Genomic DNA, 27,033 nt, shown 5'->3' with positions numbered 1-27,033 from the left:
TGGGACACGGCACCTACATCAGGAGCTGTGCCACCACCACGAGTGACCTGCCTGCCAGAAAAGCTGTCCTTGCCTTCACAGCCTCCACCAGCTCCACTGTCCTTCATCCTCACCCCGTGGCCTCGAGGTGCAACCCAAGCAAGGCTGTTTGAGGAGTGAGGAGAACACAGGGAACACAGGAGAACAAAGGGAACACAGGAGAACACAGGGAACACAGGAGAACACAGGGAACATAGGGAACACAGGGGAGCACAGGGGAACACAGGGGAACACAAGGAACACAAGGAACACAGGGAACACAAGGAACACAGGGAACACAAGAGAACACAGGGGAGCACAGGAGAACACAGGGGAACACAGGGGAACACAGGAGAACACAGGGAACACAGGAGAACACAGGGAACATAGGGAACACAGGGGAGCACAGGAGAACACAGGGAACACAGGGGAACACAGGGAACACAGGGGAACACAGGGAACACAAGGAACACAGGGGAGCACAGGAGAACACAGGGGAACACAGGAGAACACAGGGAACACAGGGGAACACAGGGAACAAAGGAGAACACAGGAGAACACAGGGAACACAGGGAACACAGGGAACACAGGGAACACAGGGGAGCACAGGAGAACACAGGAGAACACAGGGAACACAGGGGAACACAGGGAACACAGGGGAGCACAGCCCTTCAAAAAGTGCTCAGGAGGGACAAAAGTGAGAGGACACTGGAAGAAGTACTTTAAGTTTATCACAGACTACCCTGAGCTGGAAGGGACCCACAAGGACCATCCAGTCCAACCCCTGGCCCTGCACAGACACCCCAACAACCCCCCCTGTCCCTCAGAGCGTTGTCCAAACCCTCCTGGAGCTCTGGCAGCCTTGGGGCTGTGTCCACTGCCCTGGGGAGCCTGGGAGTGCCAACCACCCTTTGGGGGAAGAACCTTTCCCTGAGATCCAACCTGAGCCTGCCCTGACACAGCTCCAGCCGTTCCTTCAAGTCTTACTTGCCAACTGGGAGCTATCTCCAAAAGGAACCCTTGGAAGGATTGGCAAGCTCTCTCACAAAACACCCCAGAAAGTTCTTACAGAGGCTTAAATTACCAATACAATAAGAACCTCAAAACTTGTGAAGTCTAAATCAAGCTGCAGTGGTGACTCTGGATGCGGAATGAGGCCTCAGTGCAGCTCAGTGCAATGGCTGCACAGCAGATCCATAGAACCATTTGGGCTGGAAAAAACCTCCAGAATCATCAACTCCACATCCAGAATGGCCCAAAGTCTCAATAACTGCATGACACAAGTCAGACATCACCCAAATCAAGCAGAGTTACAAACCTGTCATTCCAAATACAGAATATTCACTCAGAAAGTACATCCTGCAAACACAGCTAGCAGAAGAGAACAACACTTCTTTTAAGTTCTCTAGTTCATTAGGCAAAGGCTGACACGTGGAATACTCTAACAGAGTGGTTTGGGTTGGAAGGAACCTTACAGATCACCCTATCCCACCCCCTGCCATGGGCAGGGACACCTTCCACTATCCCAATCTGCTCCAAGCCCCATCCAGCCTGGCTCTGGACACTGCCAGGGATGGGGAGGTGAGGTTTTCCATTCTGATTAATCCATTTTAGGCACCTCTATGGGAATGTTTGGTGTAGTTTGCTGTGGGGGTCTCCTCACTGCTCAGCGCTCCAAAGTTTTCCTGGTCCTCCAGAGGGGACTGTGGAAAGGTGAAAAACCTGAAAAAGCCCCAGCAAGGCATCAAGGCTTTGTGAGGCAGCAACTCAACTCTCCTGTCTGCCAAGCACAGTGTAAATGTCAGCTCTGTCAGACTGACCTGCAGATCCCAGGCTTGATGTTGCCTGCACACAGAAACCAACAGCACTAGACAGGGAACGTTTAAAGGAACGGCTGCGCATTCCTGAACAAGGACTGCACTTCCTAAACTCAAATCACAAAACTCAGTGTGGCCACTGTGGTGTCTGAGCTTGTACCCAAGGAATTAAACAACTGTGACAAGAGAAAATGGAGGAACAGGATTCTGACACTTCCTTTCCAGGGCATATCTGGTCAAAACCTCCTCCTCAGTAAATGAGAAAAGCTTTGGTAACCTGAGAAACTGGCCATTCCTGGCCTGCTGTTTTTCCATGGCTTTGTGCCACACCTCAAATGGCCCCATGTTTATGTACAAGCTGAGTTGGGAAAACCACACATTCCCCAGGACACACAATCACACATAATTACACTGAGGGTGACTGCACTCTTGGCACTCCCTGTTCTGACCACGGAACACATCTGCACCAACTGTCTGCCGGGACAGCTGGACGCTCCAGGACATCCAGCAAAGGAATATGGAAGCCATTTGCCTACCTCTCATCAACTCAGATCATTGCATTTGTTTGTTCCAGAAAGAAAAAAAAAATAGTCTAATTGATACTTGGTAGCTGAAGGAATTTTGGCAGAGATGCTGAGCACTCTCAGCCACAGAATTCCTCCTCCTAATTCACAGCAAGGACATTTCCCTAATGCAAACCCATATCCAGTATCAAAAAATAAATAAACAAATAAACAAAACAAGAGATCACCCCCAAAGATCTCCACACCTTTGGATACTTCCAAAGAAATACATTCTTCAGAATTACAACACTACAAATGAAAAAGAAAAAAGGAAGAACCAAACCCCAAAACGCAACCACAGAACAGCAGCAAAGCACTGATAATAGCAATACTAATTTATATTCAGTTATTTCTTCATTACATAGTCTACAGCTCACTAATAAGATGTTTTCCCCACCTTGGAACACACAGAAAACCTGGGTGACCATTGTATTTCACATCCTTTTTGATCTGTGAAGTGGACTGGCCAGTTCAGCACTGGGCTCCCGCAATCCTGACAGTTCTGGGCTAAGGTGGGTTTCATATATCCATACACAGACATATAGCTTCATATCCACACATCCACACCCCTGCCTGCCCATTTACATACAGATATATATGAAACATCACTTTCACCATTAGTAAAGAGATGTTTAAGGGTTGGGAATAATCAGCTGGGACAGCTAAAATGCTTAAACCAAGATCACTGCCAAAAGCAACCGGTGTACAATTATTCCTTAAGAGTGCTGAGCACTGAGCTTTAGCTGATTTAATGCTCCTCTCAGAGAAAGAGGATTGTATCCAATTCTTTGTAAAGCTCTGCCTCTAACTCTTCTGCAGACCTCCAAGGATTAAGGAGGTCAGAGTACTGCCAGGGCTCCTCACCAGCTGTCTGTCCTAGGGGGCCCAGGAGCACAGGCCCCTCATTTCCTACCAGCAAATTGGGTCCTGCCGGCCAGGATCTCCCCCCACCGCAGATCCCTCAGGAGCTGCCTCTGGAAGTGATTCCCAGGACTCACCACACAGGCTCATCACACAGCTACAGCACACGAAACACTTTCCACTGCCGTCTCAAAGGGCACTGACTGCTTTTGTTCCTCACACAGCTGACAAACATACACAGAATTAGAGGGTTGTTTTTACCATTATCGTTTAATGCAACCCAAATGACTGCAAACTTCTATCACAGACTACTAAAACCAAGCCGCTGACTCTGAAAATATAAGCTAGAAAAGGATTACTAAAGACCAAATGTAAAGCCTTGTGCTTCATTCTAACACAAGTTTTGGTAACAATGTGCCTTAGTCAGTGCCGTGTTTGTAGCATTATTTCCCATTGTTATAACAGTTATGAGCCCATGACTTTGTTTGTTTGTTTTTAAATAACAATAATAACAATAACATTAAAATTAAAATAATAAAAATATCATTAAAATAACAATAAAATAATAATAATAACAATAATAATAACAATAGTAATAAAAAAGGGAAAAGGTACGATTTATGTTTAATTTCTTGGAAAAGCTCACTGGACCCACAGTGGATAAAATCTAATATGCTCATCTTTTGTCTACTGCAACAAGAATAAAGTTTGACTTATGGGCCTCAAGTGTGGTTGTCTGAAAGTTATTAATACAAATCAGGCCCAGCATAGTAACAACCGCACAGTGTTATCTCCACCTCCTGAGAGCTACAGTCACAAACCACTGGGTGTGCAGAGTGACCTCCTCTACCCAGAGATGGTTAAAATAAATCCAGGTTTGCCACAAATTCTTTCTTCAATGGCTGGTGCACAGAACAGCCTCAGGGCTTCTCAAGCCCCTTGCACGAGTGGTACATCACACCATGGAACCAGACACGAAATCTGCTCCCTCTGGCTGCAAGGAAGGAAGTCTGAATTCAGTAGAACTACAGGTTGGTTATTGTTCTGAGGAAGTAATCCACCTGAGCATCCCCTCTAGAAGGTTTTGTCTATTCCTGGTGCACAACTAAGAGGCAAAGAGACCAGAATACTTTAAGTTTTAACCACATGGGATCAAGTTCTGACTGTCATGGCTACTAAATGTCCCAGGAAGATTAACACAAAGCCAGGTAGGTGGTTTTGCCCTTTCCAGGGAGAAGCAAAGGAGCCAAACCCTAATTCCTCCCTCCCGTTGTCCTTTGCACCGCCCCGGGGGTTCGTTCCAGGGGGCAGCCCCATCCAGGGGGCACCCCAGAGGTCTGTTCCAGGGGGCAGCATCCAGGGTGGATGCTGCCTCTGGCCAGCCCCTGAGGGTGGTTGCCCAAATCACGGGACTGGCAACTCGGCCGACAGTCCCTGGGAGAGGCCAGAGGGCTGAGGGAGCCAGGGAAATGATGGGAAACTGCTACAAGCAGGTGGTCCCTGACACCCAAGCCTTGAGCCTGAGCACTGAATCCATCAGAACTGCTGTGCGTGCCCTCCTGCAGCTCCCTGTGCACAGAGGGTTTGGCTTTGTGCCTGCCTGCCCAGCACTGCCCCCAGGGCAGATGTTTTCTAGCAACAAAAGGCATCAGCAGACACAAGGGAAAAGAGCTTTGAGGAATTTGCTTCCCTGAGCTCACAGTACAGGCCAAGCAGCTGATGAGGGCTGAGCTCCCTCACTGTACAGCCTGGGAGCTGTTCCACTGAACATCTGAGAAGACCATCAGCTCCCGCTCTGTTTGTGTTTATTTCCCCTTGTTAACAACGAGCTGAACCGAATAAAGCTCAGCTCACAGTGCTCTTCAAATTCCTTCTCCAGACTGAGCTCCAGCTCAGTCCAGGTCTATCTGTGTCTCATCTCTGGGCCTGTGTATTTTGGCAGTGCTCCTTCTGCACTTGTAACAGTGCTGGATAAGGGACTTGCCCTGAGGAATGGGCAGCAATGAAACAACCACACATTTCCCAGTGCTGCTTTGGATGCGTTACCTCAGCACGCTCCAGTCGAACCAAGTACAACTGAAAACTCAGTTTTTGATTCACAACTTAAACTTAATACTGCACTGCAAAATGAACTTATTTACTGTGACATCCAGCACAGATTGATTCTGAGCTGCTGCTGGCTGGGAATATCTGAGCTCCATTGTCAGGAGCCTCCAGGCACTGCAGGGTACCACCACCTCTTCCCTGAAGCTCCTTCTCCTGCTTCATGAACTCTGGTTCCCACTGTGTCCCCAAATGTATCTCACCATAGGAGGGGTCCAGAGATTGACTGGCAAAAAACAAGAAAATCACAGCTTCTTTTATTTTTCCAGAATAGATGAGTCCAATTACAAGGGCTAATTAAAAACTTCTGCTGCCTGGAAGATTATATTCCCAGCTTACTTCCTTCAAAGAGACTTGGAAGATCCTTGGAGAGGGCTACCTTACTGAAGCCAAGTCAGCTTTTTGATCATGAGACATCAACAAAACTGAAAAAGCAACTGGCTCTTTGCTGCTGGAACTGCAGCCACACTGCTTTCCGGAAGGATATGGAATTACTAATGCACTCAGCACCCACAGCTACACAAAACAGACCCTGGAGGCAAAGGAAGTCACCAAGAGCAACTTGAGCATCCTGAGAGCAGGACAATCCAGTAGTGCTCAGCTGGACGAGGGGAAAGGCTCTGCATTCCCATCAGGCACACAGTGAGGTGCAGGAATGGTTCTGCCTTCTGGTTGGGACTAACCCAGGAGAGCTGTTTGCTGAGGGACCATTCGAACCAGAGACAGCATTGACCCAGCAGGGCTCAGCACTGACCCAGCAGAGCTCGGCACTGACCCAGCAGGGCTCAGCACTGACCCAGCAGGGCTCAGCACTGACCCAGCAGAGCTCGGCACTGACCCAGCAGAGCTCGGCACTGCCCCAGCAGGGCTCAGCACTGACCCAGCAGAGCTCGGCACTGACCCAGCAGGGCTCAGCACTGCCCCAGCAGGGCTCAGCACTGACCCAGCAGGGCTCAGCACTGCCCCAGCAGGGCTCAGCACTGACCCAGCAGAGCTCGGCACTGACCCAGCAGAGCTCGGCACTGCCCCAGCAGAGCTCGGCACTGCCAGCAGACATGGCAACCAGGGCTTCCAGGGGATGTTCTCATACTAATCCTGGGCTTTAGCAGGCTCATGTTGTGGTTATGTCTTCACATGGTAAAAGGGTTATTTTTTTCCATCATCATACCCATCATAGGCTTGGGTGGGAGGGGACCTTAAAGCTCACCCAGCCCCACCCCTGCCCTGGGCAGGGACACCTTCCATCAGCCCAGGCTGCTCCAAGCCCCGTCCAACCTGGCCTGGGACACTTCCAGGGATCCAGGGGCAGCCACAGCTTCCCTGGGCACCCTGTGCCAGGGCCTGCCCACCCTCCCAGCCAACAATTCCTTCCCACTATCCCATCTAACCCTGCCCTCTGGCAGTGGGAAGCCATTCCCTGTGTCCTGTCCCTCCATCCCTTGTCAATGGTCTCTCTCCACCTTTCCTGTAGCCCCCACAGGCACTGCAAAGCCAGACTGAGGTCACCCCAAAGCCTTTCCTCTCCATGCTGGACAATCCCAGCTCTGCCAGCCTTTCCTCCCAGCAGAGCTGCCCCAGCCCCATGCTCATCTTGGTGGCCCCCCACCTAAAGCACAGATGCAATTTGGTTTATCAGGTGTGAACAGGCCTGTGGAGGCTCCTTTGACAAGAGGGAACTCCATGACCTGGGACAAAGCACAAGTTGCACACAAAGCTCACACACATTGGGGTAAGTTTTAGGGGTTTTTCCTCCACAGAGGATAAGAGAAACACAAAGAAGTAAAGAATGAGCTCAAAAACCTCCAGATGCCAGACACAATCCTTGAAAAATTATTTAATTAAATTTTGCTCAGAAAATTATCAGCAAACCACAAAATTGGTCAATTAGCCCTAAACAAAGGAAAAAGTGAGACACTAACCAGAGACCTACCTACACTTATATAATTCAAACACTACTAAATAGATTCTCCTGGTTTCATACCAAGCCACTGATCTCTGAATAGGACACAAAGAAGGAAAGAAAAATGGTTTCTTTTAGAAAATTCTAGGAATAAACCCAACATTCTAGGCTATGAGCCCATATGTGTGTGTGTGTGCACAAATGTACATCCACATGCGTGAACATCACCATTTCAAAAGGCTTTAAGATTTATCCAGCTGCCATCCTGTGAAAATGGAGATTTCCAAATATAACAAAAATCAAGCAGTCTGAGGCCTGCTGCTGGGAGAAAGAAGTGTCATGTTCAGTACAGAACTCAGATATTCTGCATGAGGTTACTCTGTACCTAAAACACTCTTTTTTTCCTTTTTAGTACTAAAAATGCATCTGTTGTCTTTCCAAGTCAATGACAGAGGTTTTATTGATTTCAGTTAGAACAGGGCCCAGCTCCCCTCCAAGTATTCCACTATAAAACAAATTTCTAAAGGATTACCAGTGTAAAATCATTAGAAACCCAAACCTTTCAGGCATTACAACTGTAAACTCAAATCTCCATGCATCATTCCAACTAAGGCTCCACTTCCCAGAACTAATCCAAGTGCAGCTGACAGAACATGGAATGTCACAGCAGATAACACTGTCTGTATACACCAGTTATTCACTTTGACAGTGCCCAGTTGGGAATACTATCCCCAGGGCTCTAACAAGGGTCCAGTGATGCCTCAAATACCCTGTGAATAAAGAGGCATCAATCAGTCAAAGTTAAAGCATCTATTTAAAGATGTTCAGAGAAGGGCAGTTACTGGTGTACCAAATTAAGGTGAACTTTCTGGTCCTTTCAAAGATCTATTATTAATTTTGACAGTGAAGACTGTGTTGGGGAGCCCAGCTGGTTCTGGGCTCTCTGTAAGCTGAAATCCTGAAGATGGAACTTCTTACACCTGGCAGAGGGTTAACCACGGACAGTAGGACTGTAACACAGAGTGGGTTTCCTGTGAGGAATGTCAGCCTATTGTGTTAGGACATGTGGCTGTATGTCCAATCATGAGTTGTTATGAAGTGGAAAACCAATGCTGTGTGTACATGTGTCACCCCAGAACTGTATAAAGGTAGCTGCACTGTTGCAATAAAAAAGCTGCTGGTACCCTGAAACCCATGTTGCCCCCGCCTCGACCGCGACAGACTGTAAATAGTTCCTTTTCTATTTCTACCTAACAGACACATTTCTTTCTTCTGGTGAGGCTCTGTTTGAGAGGTGGGACCAAACGATTTCTTGAGGCCCTTTCCAAGCTGGGCTGTTTGCAGGACTCTACTGTACAGGATGGTGATGGGAGAAAGCTGCAGAAAACAAGACTGCAAAATAGCTTCTCTGTCAGAGCCAACCCGGGCAGAAAAGGACTCTGAAACATTTCTGTTCTATTTAAAAATATGTGGTTTGGCTTTAAATGCCAATTTAAAAGGAAAGATCTAGCAAGTTTGTGATGGGCAGAAAAGCCTCTCAAAAGCTTCATTAGAGACTGTTTACTTTGGTAAGTGACGAGTCAGCTGCAAGCAGCTCTGTCCCATCCCTCCCCTTCTTCCTGTACCATTTGTAATTGTGTCATTTTCTAGAAGGCACCAAGAAAAACATTTTTAAGCAGCAGAAATCATTCAAGTAAGGGATAAACTTCTCCCAGGACTCTGGGGACCCAAGGCTGAGAAAGTCAAACGCTCCCCACAAGCGGGGTGAGGGAGGGATCACGCGCCAGGCTGGGGAGAGTCTGGGAGCTGCCAGAATAGCTCGGTGCTGACAACAGCCTGAAGTGTCTCCTTCCCTTCCAGGGGCCAGAGCAGTGGGAATGCCTCGCTTCTGGTCCTTCCCAGCTCAGCTCCCCTCACGGAGCGAGGGTGGCTGTTGGGAGCCCTTTGCAAGCATACTGAACTCACAAGATGTTGGTGTCTGCACTCACTCCATCTTCTAACCTGGTAGGAGAATGGAAAACCAGAACTTGTCCCCACAGCAGCCACACAATCAGTCCCTGAGAACGAGTTTTTGTTAAAAGAAATCTCTGACTCCGTGCTGCTCAAGTGTGGCTGCAGGACAGACGTGTTTACTTTTCACTGGAAACAGCATCTGCACATTCACTCACTCAGGTAAGCTCTGTGGTACATAAACAACCCCCAGGTCAGGTCTGAGCATCATTTCTGTCCACAGTCATTTGTTGTACAACACTGTGACCTCAGACAGGTAGCAAAAGACGCAGATTCATGGAAATATTTCGGTAGGAAAAGACCCCCGAGATCAGTGAGTCCAACTGCTCCCCCAGCAGTGGGAAGCCACCACTAGATCATGTTGCCAGGTGCCACAGACACACGTGCTAAAGCTCTCCAGGGATGGTGACACTTCCCTGGACAGCCTGTTCCAGTGCTTGACAACCCTTGGAGTGAAGAAATGTTCCTCATACCCAACCTAAACCTCCTCTGGCACAACTCGAGGCTGTTTCCTCCAGTCCTATATAACAATAGTTTTAAATATCAACTGAGAAACAACTAGAAGAGATCCACACTGGCAGACAGTTGTGCACTGGTGTGGAAAGCACCCCTTTCAGGTGGCTTTGGCCGCTCTGAAGCAGCAGCTCTGGGCTTTCACCACCAGCAGCCCAGCCAAGCACACAGAGCGTGTCACTGTCTCGGTGGGACCTGGCTCCATGCAGGATCAGCATCCTAAAAGCTCAACAGGACCTTCTTCATCCTCCTTGAGACTCTACCTAAACCTTCCAGGGTCTGAGGAGTTTCTGAAGTAGATGACCCTGCCCGACTAAGCTGAAGGACTTGCCCAGAGAAGCTGTGGCTGCCCCATCCCTGGAAGCTGGAGAAGGCTGGATGGGGCTTGCAGCAAGCTGGGATAGCGGAAGGTGTCCCTGCCATGGCAGGGGTTGGCACGTGATCTTTCGAGTCCTTCCAACTCAAACCATTGCAGAATTCTATGCATCTACGATTCCATGACGTTGCTGGAAGGATTTAATAGACTGCATGGATTAAATGTGAATACACTGTCTGTGCTTTGGGCTCCACAGCAAAAAACAACAAAACAACCAGGTCTCAGCTGTAGCTGTGCCCCCTTCCCACCTGTGAGCTGGCAGGGCACGAGCCTTCACTGGCAGCAGCAGTGCTGTGTGCAATGCCTTCCCCCCTGCAGCTCTGGCTCGGGACAAATGCAGTGTTCAGGCTCCAGAAGTGTTTTAAAGGAGCTAGTCTGAAGCCCAGCTCACAAGGCCAGCACAGATGCCTGTGTGTTACAGGGCCTGGCCCTCGCCCGCAGCCGTGCCCGATGCCATCCATGAGTGCCGCAGGTGGCAGCTGCTCCCTGTCCACTAGCAGCTCCCTTCCAGGCACCCTGCCTTTTGCCACTCCTCCCCACGAGCAGTAACTGCAGGCAGCTCCTCCCAGCGTGGCTGGGGAGCTGCTGATCCCCGGCTGTGCCCGCAGAGCCCCCGGGGCAGATCTGCAGCACCCTCTGCAGGCTCCCCCCCGCCACTGAGCTCCACTGAGCTCCAGCCCTGCCTGAGCTACGGGAAAGCTGCTTCATGGCTCTGCGAGAAGGAAAAGGAAAATAAACCCTAGAATATTTCCACTTAATGCCGGTTTGAGTGCTGGTAGTTTTTAGGAAACCGTGGAAGAGAGGGAAGCATTAAATACTATTTGTGGTTATAAAATTCCACTGAGTTTTAGTAGTGTAAAAATGAAAGCGTGTTCCAAACTAATTCAAAAAGCAGATGTGAGGAGGGAGGGAGGAGGGAAAGAAGATGAGAACATTAACTTTTTTACCTTAAACAAAATAGTCTTTTCCTTTCACATGAGTTACAGGAACACATTATGCAAGAACTTGTTTTCTGTTTGCTCATCTTGTAAAATGTGTGGGAAAAAATGCCACTGTTTAGGTTTAGACAGAAATTAATTTAGACTGATTTGTGTGAACCCTGTATTTCCCCATTTCACCTTATGTCTGCTCTAGTCCAACCAGACTGGAAAGTACTCAGTTGACTACTGGAAAAACATGGAACTCTCACTTGGAAATAAAATAATCAATGCTAAATAATTACCAAAGTTACTCTTCAAGACTTATTGCAGTTTAAAAAGGGAAGCATTTACCATGATGATTGCTTTCACTAAACTGTTCAGCCTGTTTATACAACACAGAGCACGAAGATTTCTTCTCCGGGGAATTCGGATCTGTGACCATAAAGCCATCAAGCTCCAAGAATCAATGCTACCACCTGACTAGTACTGTTTGTGCAGGTCAATCAAAAGCGTATTTTCTACCAGACACAAAGCAGACCCTGAGAAAACTCCCACTGAACACACAGGTGCTTTCAAGCACACTCTGATGTGTTTGAAAATATCCCACTGGGATATTTTCAGTGGCAGCCACTCCCCTTGCAGGTCAGCTCGAGGGAACAGGGAGGAAATTCCTGAGCTTCTGCAGCCCAGGGTAGGAACTGAGGGTGCCACCAGTGAACATCGTGGACACCAGTGCATTCAATCCTGGAATGCTTGACCTTAAAGCTCACCCAGTGCCATCCCTGCCCTGGGCAGGGACACCTCCCACCAGCCCAGGTTGCTCCAAGCCCCGTCCAACCTGGCCTGGGACACTCCCAGGGATCCAGGGGCAGCCACAGCTTCTCTGGGCACCCTGTGCCAGGGCCTGCCCACCCTCACAGGGAGGGACTCCTTCCCAATATCCCACCTAAGCCTGCCCTGTGGCAGTGTGACACTCCATTCCCTTGATCCCAGCCCCTCTCCAGCTCTCCTGCAGCCCCTTTAGCCTCTGGAAGGGGTTCTCAGGTCTCCCCAGAGACTTCTCCTGCCCCTGAACACCCGCAGGTGTCCCAGCCCTGCTGTCCCAGCTGGATCCTGTGTGTGTCCTGCTGTGTGCCCAGTGCTGCCCCTCAGCTCCGGGCCACCCTCCAGTGCCAATCCCAGGCCCCATGTCCTGCACAGGCAGCAAGACACAGGAGTCCAACCAGACAGTCACTCAACACTGAGCCTTCCACTGCCCATTCCACCCCCCCTGCACAGAACCACAACAAAAATACACTGCTCTTACAGACATCCACAAACCAACACGAATTCCTGCAGACATTAAGAGTCACGGTAAACTTCTTGAACACTAATGCCATGCAACAAAGACTTTGAGGGCACCATCTGTTTATACCAACTGCCCACTGGAATGGCCATGGTGAAGGCTGTCATTCCTTGGAATTCAGGAGACATTCAGGTACAGCCATGAACAGTGAACCAGCCTCTCTTGTAGCTCCGTTTAGGTGTCTGCAGTGCCAAATAGCATCCCAACGATTAAGACAGGAGCACTCAGGCTTAAATCACTTGTTCTGCCACAGATTCTCTTTGCTGCCAGAGGCAAATCTTCAGGCCTCTCTCAGGAAAACACTGAAGCATATGTGAAAATGGTACCAAAATCAACAGAATATACGTGAAAACATTCTGAAATGTTTTGCTGAAGTACTTTGTGCCTGAGGTGTCCAAACTGTGAAGGAGGTGGTGTTTCCCTTCTCCCATCCCTTCTTTATCCCTAGAACAAGAACTGGCTATGCTGGGCAGCATTGTTTATCATCATATGAGTGTAGAGATACTGCACCAGCACAAGTCCCAGCATAAAGCCAGTAATACAAATGTTATGGATTTATTTCTGGCATGATCCCGAGGCCCAAGCCCCACTGTCCCAAACACAGACAAGACCGTGCAACACTCAACCCAGTGTAACTAACGCAGTAACCCAGATGAAATCCCAGATGCCTCTCACACATGGTAAATGAAAACACCCTGTAAGAAAGTACAGAGCACATTTCTACAAAGGAAATAACAACAAAACCAGGAATAATTTAATTAGTCTCATTCTCCAAAGTCACATCTCCCATTTACCGAGTCCTTCCAAACAAGTCACGTTGCTGATTAGCAGGAATGCCCCAAGGCACAATTATGTCTCTTTTCTGATCCGGGGAGTTCAAACGTGCTTTGAAATCTCAGTGAGGCACACAGTTCTTACCGAAGGGTAACGCCGGGGCGCAGCCTGTAATCTAAACCAGCACACTCCTAATGGACAAAATTGAGTCGAGGAGGAAAAGCAGGATGGATCCAGAGCCCAGCCTGAGCACAGGGAGACTTCAAACAGGGCTGGGGAAATGAAAACCAGCTGACCTAATAAAAACCAGACCCTGCTTAAACAATCTTTCATCAAGTAAACTTCACCTATGTTGTTACTCTTGGAATTTGGGAAAATAGGAGGACCAGCAAGGTCTGAAGACAAGATGAGAAAGGATATTTGGGAAAGATGTAATATTTAGCAACTTAAGAAGGCAGACAACCAAAGCCAGACTCTGAGCTCAGTCATACTGGTGTAAATCCAAACTAACATCACTGACTGTAATGGAATTACTCTGGATTTACTCCACATTAACCAAGATCAAAACCTGTTTATGAGACAGAACATCGAAGTGGGGGAAGAGGCTTTTGTACCCACACAGTGGGACATTTCACTGAAGTAATCGAGAAACTGTTTAACCTCACGCAGCTGAACACAAAAGGTGAGATGGGCTTGGGTCATCCCAGAAATATCCACAGCCAAAATTCTCCATAGTTTGAAAGGGTTTATGTACTACAAATCTACCTCTGAACAAGATTTGTGCAAATTAAAGAGTCAATTCCAAACATGCTTCACTTATGCAGGGCTTTTCTTGTTTTGTGAAGAGCGTGGTTTGAGATGAACCAAGACTCCTCTCCACAAAACAGGGATGGAACAGCTCCAGTTGTTCCCTCCTGTCCTTTCCACAAAGGAATTCAGACTCTCTTACCACTTGCTCAGCAAAAGCTTCCATACGCCTCTAACACCAGGAGTATTTCTGTGCCTTCCCTCTAAAGCGAATCTCAGCCAGGGGCGGGTATTGCTGTAGGTGGCTGTGCCAAACCACTGGGACGTTGGAAGATTGGATGGGTATGGTAAAACTGCCACATTCTTTACAATGCCATTTGGCCAACACATTCTTTTCATCTCCCTATGCCATGGCTCACTTTAGGTGACAGAATGACATTCAGTCCAACTTTCAAGGGCGGGGAAAGAGCCGACTGTTGACAGCAGGGACATGATCCCCACCTTTCACACCCTAACACAGCCACAGCAAGAACATTTAGAACAAAGCTTGACATACACACAAAGTAGCACATTTCCCCCCACCCACCCCAACCCCCCGTCAGCATTCACAGGGACTGTCCAGATCCCCACCCAGATCCCACCTAACTCAGCCCTCCCAGTTCATGAGCACCACGGCCACCATTGCCTTCCCGCTGCAGCTCTGCCAGCTGAGCCACTGCCAGCCTTGCTCTCCAGGGCCATCCCGAGCTGTCCCCTCCTCCACTCGGCAGCCCAGGGATTCATGCACACCCTAACCAAGAGTTTCAGCTGCCTCTGCTAATCTGGGCCACGTGGGAATGAACCTGGAATTGCGAAGGCTCCCCGTGGCCGGGGATCAAAGGCCACAACATTAAAGAAGAGGGAAGCAGCTTGCAGTGCGGAGAAGGAAGATTTTGTCCACTACAGCTACAACTTAAAGAAAATGTATGTCAACAAATTCAGCAGAATTTCTGAGTCACTTGATCAAATTCCAACCCAGAACAAACTCTCCAAACGCCCTCCCGTGCACGGCCAGATGTGAGGTGTGAATGAGAAGCGTCCTCCTCCAGGCCAAGGCAAACATCACCCCGCAGGCTCAGGGCAGGGATTCTGCCCCTCTGCTCTGCTCTGCTGAGAGCCCTCCTGCAGAGCTGCCTCCAGCCCTGGGGTCCTCAGCACAGGAAGGACGTGAGCTGGAGAGGGACTGGGGACAAGGCATGGAGGGACAGGACAAGGGGGGCTTGGAGCAGCCTGGGCTAGTGGAAGGTGTCCCTGCCCACGGCAGGGAGTTGGAACAAATGGTCTTTAGGTCCCTTCCAACGCAAACCATTCCACGTTCTCCTGCACAAACCTTTTTGTGGCTACCGCAGCACTTGTATCAGGGAAGAATACACAGTGCCTGTAGCAGCACCACACCTCACCACCAGGATCCAGGCTGTATATGCAAAAGGTACTCCAGACTGCCAAGAAATCCTGAGATGCAGGAGGCGAGTGCTGAGAAGGGACACTGAACATCTGAGGGAAAAGGGTCAGTGGAAATTTTGAGGGAGGGATGGGTTGAATGCAGAGACAAAGGAGATAAAACAATGTAGGAGTCCAACAGACTAGGAAAGAAAGGAAAAGAAGGAATAAACATTTCAGGGACCCAAAAAAAGTGATTTGTGGTTTTGTGGTTAACACAAGAGAACTGTGACTCAGGGTAAGTCACACGAATTCCCTGTGCTTTGATTCATCTTATGTAAAATTTAAAAAGGGAAAGACATGACCAAAACAAAACAAACAAAAAAACCCAAGACACCAAAGAAAAGTGAAGTCACAATCTTAGGAGGACTTTAGTAAACAGAAATATAAATTAATATGGGGACATAAAAGAAACCATAGCATTCCTAGATGTTCTAAGGCAGAGCACTTCGTTTTTCCTGCTTCCCTCTTCTTCTTCTGTTCCTCAATAAATTCCAAGTGCAAAAGCATAGTAGTCCAGTGAACTAACTAAGACCTCACTAACTAAACAAAAAGCTCCATCCTTTGGAAAACAGACTCAGACATACCATTGTAGAGCTTAAGAGAACTCAGGAAATGTTTCAGTGATATTCGGCATCCCCAGAGACACTTCACTTCAGCTCATGAAAATACACTGGTGTCCAAAGCATGAAAATTCCAATGGCTTCCTGCTGCCCCCCACCCCCCGGGCAGGAATCTCACTGAAAGAGGCTGGCAGGGCTGGAGCAGCGAGCACAGCCACAGCACAGAGCTGCCAGCCCAGCCCAGCCCTTCAGCAGGGCCCTCAGCAGCACAGCACACTCCCGCAGTCCCCTTTCAGGCTGCAAACCCACCCCACTCACCCCACTCCAGCAGGGCTGTCCAGGCTGAGAGCTGGGGGCCCGTTTTGCTTTGGTTACAATGGGCTCTGCTGGTCCTCGTTTCTCCCGTACGGCTGATACTGGGAATTGGGCTCTGTGAAATTGGCTTTTAAAGCTGTACCTCATTTATCCGCTGTACCTGTATCGCACATCATTGCTGTATTCCCAAGAGTACAGGGGAAGGAAGCTGCTGTTCCAGAGGGAACGGATGGGACTGCTCATAGGGCCGCCACTGAGAATAAATTCAACACTTCCAGGTCTCCCTGGCTGCATGAGATGTTTGCAGCGGGCTGGCTCGCTGTCTGGGAACCTGTCATTTGCAAATATGCATACATTGGAGCAGTCATGATCTGCAGGCTCCGATCTGTGGCTAGGAATGCTTTGGGAAAAGGGCTACAACTTGAGCAGAGCTGGAAAAGTGCACCCAGTGAAGAGGAGTACCAAGGGTGCCAGAGGAAATGAAGATGAAAGAGCACAGGGGATACAGAACAATAAGTTAACATATCTGCACAAACACACACAGCCTGTTTACATCTGCGATAAGCAGCAACAATGTGCATCCCAGTCCATGTTTGGGGCTTGTCCCATGGGCTCATCAACCTGGGAGCTGCCAGTGTTACCCCTTCAGCTGATACGGAACGGTCAGCACTTGATACCCTCTGGCAGGATGCAAAGCTGTGCACGAAACAAACCTCAGGAACTGTTATTTGGACAGCCAGGCCCAGCCCAGGAAAATGCTGGAAAGCCTCTTAATTAACTTCAGACCTTCTGCCTTCAGGGCTTCCACTGAACTAAGCCTTGCTCCCCCTGCAGCCAGAGAAAGCAAATGAGATTTCCCAAGAGTATTTGGACATCCACAGGTGATTAACTGCTTGTTAAGGTGTCAGTGTCATTTTTGATTTACAGAAGAACATTTGGGTCATCAGTCTCTCAGCTGAGGGTCTTCAGCTGAGTGCCTGAAGTGAAATGGGGTCAATGCTGTCCTCAGTGCCATGGCTTCATGTATTTGACACAACCTGATGCCATTCAAGTGCTTCAGGAACATGAAGCCATCGTGTTTCTCCTCTGGTAAAACCAGGGAAATCCTCAGCTGGCATCCACAGTTACCAAAAAGCAGGCTGCACATGTTCTTCAAAAGGCAGCAAGGGAAGTTTACCACAGACCACAAGGGGATATGCCTGACCTAAACCACCCTGATGCCACTTAGAAACGTAACACTGCAAACTATCCCTTTGCAAAATCTTGAACCCAGAGCTCGCCCAACAACTGCACAGCATGACCTCACTACAGGCATCGCTGAAGGGCCCCACACACCTCAAACAGGAAATCCTAAACACTGCCAACAGTAACAAAAACACATTGTGGCCAGCAGTGGGACTGAAGGGTAAAGCACATTCGCCCTGGCTGGAGGAAAGCAAGCAGCCAGCTCAGAGCACTTTTCATTAAATCCACCTTATTTCTTCTCACAAAATTGTTGATTATCAAGGCATGGTGAGCCAATCAAGTAACACCATCACTTTCTTTCAACAGAGAAACTGTTCTGCCATTTGCAAACTGAAAAACAGATGTTCTCAATATTTCCTCTGATGCAGGAGTCTCCTTCAAAACAAAAAAAATTAAACCATGGATTGGAAAATATGTACCAACTGGCATCTGAGGGCTTTCTCTGCCTAAAGGGTTCCTCCTGTCATGCTTTAGGCCACATTCAAAATCCATTAACTAAATGAAATATCTGCTCCTTTTCCATACTCCTTAATCCACCTCATCCAGATCCTCAGCTGACTGAACCGAATCCACTCTGGTATAAATTCCAAGCAGCCTCCAACACACACACGAGGCAGAAAGTCTCTGAGCAGCCTACTTGCCAACTTCCCTCCCTCCGTTTCTCTGACAATTCACCTTACAAGAACACTGTCACCTCAGTTAAAGTGAGATAAAGATGTGTACAATATTCATGTCTGTTTACTCACTTCATTACCACAGTCCTCAGAAAATAACTGTTTTCTCCAGATGAAAAAGGGACAGAATATATCAGTCTCAGGGAGGAACAGCTTATTCATGGCTTAAAAGCACTGGAGGATCTGCATCAAATATCTGCTTTTTACACATCACCGGGATTTGGATTTGTGTGCATTTAAAGCGATCCAGGAGATGCAGACAGCAGCAGAAACTGCTCTTCTCTTTGCATGCCCCAGAGCTCCCATCAGGACCCGTCACCTCCTGTGAAACAATCCCTGCCCTGGACAGGATTAACTGGGTCTCTACACGGGACTGTGAAACACAGAGCGCTGGAAACAAACACAGAGCGCTGGAAACAAATTCAGAGGAGGGGCAAGAACAGGGGAGGCTGAATGGGGGAATTTCTTTGTTTAAAAAGTGATTAAGGAACTGGGAAAAAAATCTTTCTGTGGATGCTTCTTTTTCTCTTGAGTCATAATGTAGCTTTTCACTCCAAAGATTCCAATAGACAGATTTTTGTGGACACTATTTTGTTTCTTATCCTGCTTTCCCTTTCCGAAGTCCATGGAGACAGCACTTGGGTGCCTGCTAACAGGAGGGCTCACGTGCTAAATGACATCAGGAGTAATTATGGGGACACAGTAACTCTGGAATACATCTCTAATGAGCTGCAGAGCTTCCCATGGAATTATCACCACTTGGAGCTCCGGAGAGCAAAGCAAAATAGAACAAATAGCTTCTAAGTTCTGTAGGTAACAATTTGAAATGTAACATGAGAAATAACATGTAATTCAAAGCAGAAGAGAATTATGTACTTGAGGCATTATTACTTTTTTCCTGAGGAAAAGAACCTCCACTGTATCTTCAAATAAAAACAGGGATAAAATTCTTTCCTTTGCCAAAAAGATTCGGGAATCAGGGGGAAATTCACCACTGTCCATACCTTCAAGGCTGGACAGGCAGAGTTAAGACAGTAGAAAAATAAGCTGTAAGTGATGCTCTAGCAGCTTTTTGGATCATGTCACAGCATTTTGGCTGGCTCACAGATTTTGGAGCTTCTGGCACTGGCAATACTTACTGTCTCCTGTAATCAATATAAACAGCTACTTTGAGAGGGATCCCAGATAAATCCCTCCAGAGGAACAAGAAAGCATCCATGCAATCACTGGAATTCATTTTCCAGTTGCCACAATGTCTCCATTAAAGGTGACAATGAGGTTTCAAACCCTCACTTTCACGGGCAGTACAGTGATCACAAAAGCCTCAGAGATGGAAAATATCTTTAGATTTTATAAGTTCTAGCACAAAAGGGCAGATTTCACAGTTCTTTGCCCAGTTCTTATCCATTTGCCTTCAGACACACCAAGACAGCACTGAACAATTGTATTTACATTGTGTCTCCTAAAATGCCAAAGAAAACCTCAGAACTTGGATGTGCACTCATTGTTGTCACTGTGCTGTGTATCTGAGGAAGTCCAAAATAAACCACCTCCAAAAAAACCCCAAACCCTTACACATCCTTGAGTTTTTAGAGATGTTCACAACTGTGAGGCCACCAAAGACTCTGTGATACACAGAAGAACAGGGAAATCAGATTGCTTAAATTAGTATTCTTCTTTTCCCACTTTGGATTTTGGTAATAATATAAAAGCCACTCAATTGTCAAAATAAGACAACTATTTGAATTAAGAGGAGAGCATAATTTTCTTTGCCTCTGACCCTACTCTTACCAAACAGAGCAATTCTTCTCCTTCCATCCTATATCTGCATAACCACAATACTTTTTCTATCAGCAAGTATGAAAACCTTTAATTCCATTAATAGCCCAATTTTCATTTCTTATGTTCCTCCTCTGGAAAAGACATTACTTCTTCATTAGAACTCCTACAAAAACTTATCAAACCTGTAAACCCCAAAGCTTCCAGACTTTCACATGAGCTCCTGAGCTGGATCCAAGCTGGGGGGCTGAGCAGCCTGCCGTGCTAGGGACACAGTGGTGCCAGCCTGCTGAACAAAGGAACCCCAGCTCTGCAGTCAGACACCACCACGTCCTTCACGCCAGGCCAGGACACAGCTTTACTCTCAAACAAAAAGGGGTTCTGGTTCTCCCACACCTTCACTGTGTGTGTGTTGGGTTCAGTACGATGTCCCCATCTGAACCGAGCAGTACTAACATTTTCCCATTTCTCACACAAGGCTGTCAATCTGATTTGTAAGGAGAGGGGGAGCAGATGCTCAGACAGAGAGCTGTAGACATGCAGAGCATGAACAGCAAACATCATCCTCTGCACTAGGAAGTCCAGAGGTTATATATTCATTTTTCTGGTAATTAATTACTGGAGTTTGGTCTATAAAATAACCATTCACACCAAAGGAATGCTTGATTAAACCACACAGAGTGAGTTATGGCTGGGATAATTCCATTAGCTTTACAGAAAAATACTAAGGATGAATTTGTCCTCTCAGGCTTATTTTCCATTCCAAAATTCCTTAATGGCATAAATTAAAAATAGCAAAGCTGGCCACAGATGTTAAATAAAGACGTTCCGAGTCCAATCCCGTTTCCACAGGATACAATGGGAGTTAGTAGGAGATCAGGACCCACAACACGCAATTACAAAAGCATTTGCTGATCTTAAGCTTTAGTTCCAATACAAAATTTTCCTGTGCCAACTCCTAATTTGGGGCACTCCCCCCCTCCCCCCTAGTTTTTCCACTGAACACAAGTCTGGAAAGGGATTTCTTAGTTAACAGCCCTTTTCACTGCCTACAAAACTTCTGTGATCATGCTTAGGCATTGAAAAACCACAATAAAAAAACTCCTGTAATCTGTTAAAGCACATGTTTACTCACAAAGCAGAATACAAACCCAAAGGGTTTTCCAGAATGGAGATCTCTGCATCCCACCAGATGGTCCACGGTATTGGAATGTGAAACCCGTGACAAATTTCTTTCTGTGGGCCATAATTCTCTGCCAACAACCTCAGGTTTGATACTAAAAATTACATGTGTACTGCTGTTGTTCCCAAATACCACTGCAATAGGCACAACACTACCTGTAACTGTACCCTCAGAGACAGCGTGCTGGAACATGCCAGCCATGGAATCACTGAGGCTGGAAAAGGCCTGTAAGATCATCGACTCAATCGTCAACCCAGCACCACCACCACGTTCACCCCACCGCTGTCAAGCACGCTGCGCAGCGTGGATTAGGAAAAGAGTGGAATTAGAAACACAGTCTGCACCACATTTACATTGTAATCACCACCCAGTAGCATATCTGCATCAGGACACCTTTATACCAAGGGAGGCTCCTTGGATCTGAGTTCCAGCTATATATTGCACCCCCTGTAGGGTCCCATTTGACTCAGGACCACAGCACCTCAAAAACCCATCAAGAAAATCTGTCTGTGGTGCAGCTACATATAAGGCTTCTTTTTTTTGGAAGAAAAATTGAGTAAATAACCAGACAATTTGGGAAAAAAATAGCTTCATGCTCATAAGTCCGTTGAGCAGCCTTCAGAAAGAACAACACTAGGTAAATTAACTGCATGCTGTGAAACACAAGCCAAGCAGTATTTTTTATTAGATTTTGGAATAAAGTTACTCCTCTACAGACACAGAAAAGGATGCTGAAGTGGTCACAGCAGCATCTCTTGCCCTTTCTTTCCAAGTGCCTGGGCTTGGTCACCATCAGGTGTAAGGCAGGGCTGACCAGCAGCCTGCACACGCTATCTGTGGCACGTCCTTCCAACTCTGAGAAACACCCAGTGTTCAGAAACCAGGACAAAACCAAGTTGGAAATTGTACACTGTCCCCTTTCCAACAGCTTTCTGACCTCACAAGTTATCCATCACACTAAAAGCCAGGCCCCCTCAGGGGTGCAGGCAGAGAGGTGTAACTGGATACACCAAGGCACGTTTGCCAGCAGCTCTTTGCCCCTGGGTCACTCTCTGCAGCTTTAGGGCTCGGTTACTCACTGAACAAAACCGAGCACTTGCCAAGGAAAGGGCTCTCCTGCGGGAAGAGAAGGAAGTGGGGAGGAGGCAGGGAAGCAAGGAGTCAGTGAGAGGGAAAATGGGACTGAGGCAGAGGAAGGTGGCAGATTTGTTGCTGGTGAGGTTTATACAGAGCGAGGAGAGGTGGTTCAGCAAAGCACGGGTAAAGGACTCGGTCTGCAACACAAGCAAAGATCCTGGAGAGGCACTGGGAGCAAGAAAGGGAGGAGGATGGGGGGAAAAAAAGGCAGAAAAGGAGACAACGTGCAGAAGAAAAACTGGGTGAAAAAATGTGGGATAAGAAAGAAAAAAGGAGCTGTTGACATGATTTGAAAGTGGCCTGTGATGAAAGCTGAGTGTTGGGACTACCCTGGGACTTCTCTCTATTGAAGATGCACAAGAACAAAGGACCATCCACGCAAACCTGCAAACTAAAAGTGCACCACAAGCTCATTCTCCTGTTCTCGTGGTTGCAGCACTTACACAACCCCTCAGAAAAAGATCTATCAGCTCTCAGAGCAAACCCCTTTCTGATCACTGAAGATGTATAAAGAGCTATTATAGAGAAAAAATTAAACCAAAACACTCCCAACCCATCCTGTTGATGTTCTACCACATCCAAGGAGCAAAGAGCTCCAAGGAGATCTATCAGCTCGATTTTCCAGAAAGATATAGAAGATTTCCAGGCTCTACACATGTTCACTTCTGTGGTATGATGCTTTTCAAGCCCCATGTAAGTTTGTTCTATAAAATAAGCAAAAGGTAAAGAGGGTGAAAAGCGAAAGTGACGCCAAAGGTGGAAAAGGTAAGGTACAGAGAGAGACCACTTTGGGATAGGGTGCTCTGATACCACAATGATGGACTCTTTGTAAGAACAAAAAAAAGAGAACCTATAAAGCCTATAGATGGCACAGCAGCAAAATCCACAAAGACAAGTCTTTCTTTAAGTCCCCAAGCACATGGTTTAAGGTATTTATGCCAATAGCAAGCACATCTTGTAAGCAGAAGTGCCTGTGACTGGGGGAAGTGGAAGGATTGTCTTTTTTCACTTGATAACATCCCTGCAAAAATGGTACTCTTAGGAATTGACTTCTGGATTATCATATTCTGAGATATTCCATGGAAACTAGAGCCACAAAAGTAATTTTCAAGGGTATTTTTTCCCACTTTCTGATTCTCTTTCTTATTCTTCTTTTTTTTTCCTTAGAGGGAGTTTTTACTGCACAGTACAGCACACCTCACCAGCCTGGGGCATCCTGTTCCTATTTCCTCTTCAAGTCAACAGAAGATATTTGACAAGGAAAGAGGAAAAAAGCCAGAGAAAACGGGGAGGAAGGGAACAAAAAACAGATGCTGGAAGAAAAGGCACAACATACAGCAGAAGGGGAAAAAGGTAAAAAGAGAGAAAAGAATAAGAATCCAAACAAAAAAAACCACACAAACCACACCATGTAAAGCTTCTGGATCATTTCACTGCAAGTTACCGAATGTAAATACAGGACCACAAGACAGGAGGAAAAGTGTAACTGCAATATGTATGTTCCTAAGGGCATTCCCATAGAAGGGCATTAAAAAAACTTAATAGCATCGTTACTACTACACATGAAGGTCACTGAAACCACATCAGCTCGTATCAGAATTATTAAAACAATTATTTGATCCCCTAGGCTACTCTTCGGTGCACACAGCGCACTTCGAGCCCACCTCCAGTTGATCCTGAAGGCTTTGTGAAGCTCTGTAGAGAGGAAGGTGGAGGTCACAAAGCGCTACTCGCCCCTGGCAACTTTCCGCGGAGGAGAGACCCGCACGGCGAGAAGGGCTACGATGGGACAGGAACACTCAGGCTCCAGTCCCTGGAAGCGCAGGATACACAACCTCTTACAAAAGCCGGCCCTGAGCGGGAGCTCCCTGCTGCCCTTCCCGGCTCCTGCCCATCCTGCCCGGATCCCCTACCTGGGTCGTGGAAAGGCACCAGCGCGAAGTTGTACAGCGGCCGCTTGGGTCTCTTCAGCGACGTCTCCAGGATCTTGGATGCGCCCTCGATTACCTGCACCAGGTCGTCGTACATGGAGCCGGTCACATCGAACACGAAGGCCAGGGTGGAAGCTCCGTCGGGCACCGCCTCGGGCTCGGGCACGGCGCGGGGGCTCAGGGCGAGCAGCAGCAGCAGCGCCGCGCCCGCGCCCCGAGCCCCGCTGCTCACACCGGGAGCCATGGCCCGGCACAGCACCTGGGACAGCCCGGGGACACGGCGGGGAGAGCGGACACCGGGGACAGCCCGGAGACAGCCCGGGGACAGCTCGGGGACAGCTCGGGGACTGCCCGGAGCGCACAGCCCGGCGCCCACGGCCCGCTCCCCTCGGGTGGAGCGCAGGAAGCGCCGCCGCTTTTGTCTGTGCGCGGCTGCGGCCCCGCTCCGCCTTCCCTATCGGGCAGGGCTGGGGCAGCACCGCCCCGAGGGACAGGGCTGAGCCCCGGCCATGCCGCGGGGCGCGGGGGCTGCTGCTGCCGCCCGGGGATGGGGACGGGGACGAGGCTGCCGCCCTGGGAGCCCCGGCTACGGACGGAGGTGGTGCCCGACGCGCCCTGGTCCAGCCCCGGTCCCGCCTCTCGTGGCCCGCCGCGGCCTCTGCCCGCACCTCGGGGTCTCTCCCTCACCTCGGGGTCTCTCTCACCTCGGGGTCTCGCCCTCACCTCGGGGTCTCGCCCTCACCTGGGGGACTCACCCTCACCTGGGGGACTCACCCTCACCTCGGAGTCTCTCCCTCACCTGAGGGTCTCTCCCTCACCTCGGGGTTTCTCCCTCACCTCAGGGTCTCTCCTTCACCTCGGGGTTTCTCCCTCACCTCGGGGTCTCTCCCTCACCTCGGGGTTTCTCCCTCACCTGGGGGACCCGCCCTCACCTCAGGGTTCCGCCCTCACCTCGGGGTCTCTCCCTCACCTGGGGGACCCGCCCTCACCTCAGGGTTCCGCCCTCACCTCGGGGTCTCTCCCTCACCTGAGGGTCTCTCACTCACCTCGGATCTCTCCCTCACCTCAGGTCTCTCCCTCATCTCAGGGCTCCGCCCTCACCTGGGGGTCCCTCCCTCAGCTGGGGACCCGCCCTCACCTCAGGGTTCCACCCTCACCTCGGGGTCTCTCCCTCACCTCGGGGTCTCGCCCTCATCTGGGGGACCTGCCCTCACCGGGGCGTCTCTCCCTCCCCTCGGAGTCTCTCCCTCCCCTCGGAGTCTCTCCCTCCCCTCGGGTCTCTCCCTCCCCTCGGAGTCTCTCCCTCCCCTCGGAGTCTCTCCCTCTCCTCGGGTGTCTCCCCCAGCCGGGGTCCCTCGCTCCCGTCAGTTCCCCCTCACCCTTGGCCGAGCTGCGGTCGGAGCTGCCCCTCTCGTCCCCGGGGCTGTGCCCGCAGCCGCCGCAGGGGAGGACGCGGCGCTGGCTCGAGCTCGTCCCTACAGGGCAGGGTCACAGGCAATATTGGGAAGGAATCCCTCCCTGTGAGGGTGGGCAGGCCCTGGCACGGGGTGCTCCAAAGAAGCTGTGGCTGCCCCTGGATCCCTGGAAGTGTCCCAGGCCAGGTTGGACGGGGCTTGGAGCAACCTAGGCTGGTGGAAGCTGTCCCTGCCCAGGGCAGGGGGTGTAACAAAATAGGTCTCTTCCAAACCAAACCAGTCTGTGATTCCATTTAGTGTTTCATTACTGGAAACACGTGCCATGAGACTGAAATCGCTCCGACATGCACTGCTGCCCCGGCTTTCCTTTGGCTTCAGTTGCAATTCCCCAACTACTACTAAGCCCTGCTCAGCACCTATGAGCATATTCTCACTTTTAATAGTTTAATGGGGTAGTAAAGACCCCAAAATGTGACCAGGACCATGGCTCCAGGCACCTGCAGTCCCTGTTGAAAGAAAAAGCCTGGACAACAAAGAAAAGGAAGTGGCCTGAGTGATGTTTTAACCCTGCTGGAGCGATGAAAGAATTTAAAAGTCCTATATTTCAGATCTCTTTAGTTGTTTAATGATACAGTGACACCCCAGCAGGCAAAACCCAGTCCTGGGTGGCTGATCCAAGGCCACACAAAAGGGCTCTGGGGAGATCCAGGAGCCAACGTCCAGGTTCTCCATCCCACCTCAGTGCTGCTGTCACAAGCCTGCCTTCCATGGGCTGCATCCTGCACAACAGGACATCATTTTAAACACCGAGGGGGAGGGGAATCCCAGCCCTCGCACAGCATTCAGTGCAGCTCACAAAGGTAGACCATGAAGCAGGATTTACCTCATTAGTTTCCATCCTCCTTTTACTAATCTTCAAACTGCTGCTAAAACTGCGCATTATTGTGACTGGAAAAGAAATCATCCAGAAACGCTGCTTATCCTAATCAAGTTATAAGCCTGAAACTGAATTATAAAAAACAGATGTTTACATTCTTTCTCCCCTTCAGCACTGATGTCATGAGAAGGAAGCACATAACCAGAGCTGTGCGAAGCATTCGCAATAAAACCCCAAACCATGGAAAACTTGCCTCATCTGTAACTCCACGAGCAGGAAAGTAGAACCAGGTTTGTCAAAAGTACTCACAAATCCTGTAAGGAGAGGTGCACTCGTGCCATAAAAGAGGAATATGTATTTCGAGCACCCTAGGGACTGGCAGCATCTGGACTTAGGGATTGCCTTCAGTCCTTAAAGAAGATGAATCTCTGTTAGGTTTTGCCTCATAAAGAATGCCATCACGTGCTTTCTGCCTTAAATTATTCCTC

At 48.8% G+C, this 27,033-nt stretch overlaps 1 protein-coding gene across 1 annotated transcript in view; it reads right to left on the bottom strand.

Moving 5' to 3' along the window:
- HMCN1 (hemicentin 1) overlaps window positions 1-24,546 on the bottom strand; it is a 157,914-nt gene extending 133,368 nt beyond the window's left edge. Inside the window, 1 exon segment of the mRNA XM_050306823.1 lies at window positions 24,236-24,546. Within this exon segment, the coding sequence (XP_050162780.1) occupies window positions 24,236-24,497 (262 nt within the window). The 5' untranslated portion in view covers window positions 24,498-24,546.
- Between the last annotated feature and the right edge of the window lie 2,487 nt (window positions 24,547-27,033).

The sequence above is a fragment of the Myiozetetes cayanensis genome, unplaced genomic scaffold (genome assembly GCF_022539395.1).
Source record: "Myiozetetes cayanensis isolate MyiCay16 unplaced genomic scaffold, myiCay2020 scf12, whole genome shotgun sequence".
In the NCBI taxonomy this organism is placed as follows: Eukaryota; Metazoa; Chordata; class Aves; order Passeriformes; family Tyrannidae; genus Myiozetetes; species Myiozetetes cayanensis.
This window is presented reverse-complemented; position numbering and strand designations above follow the sequence as displayed.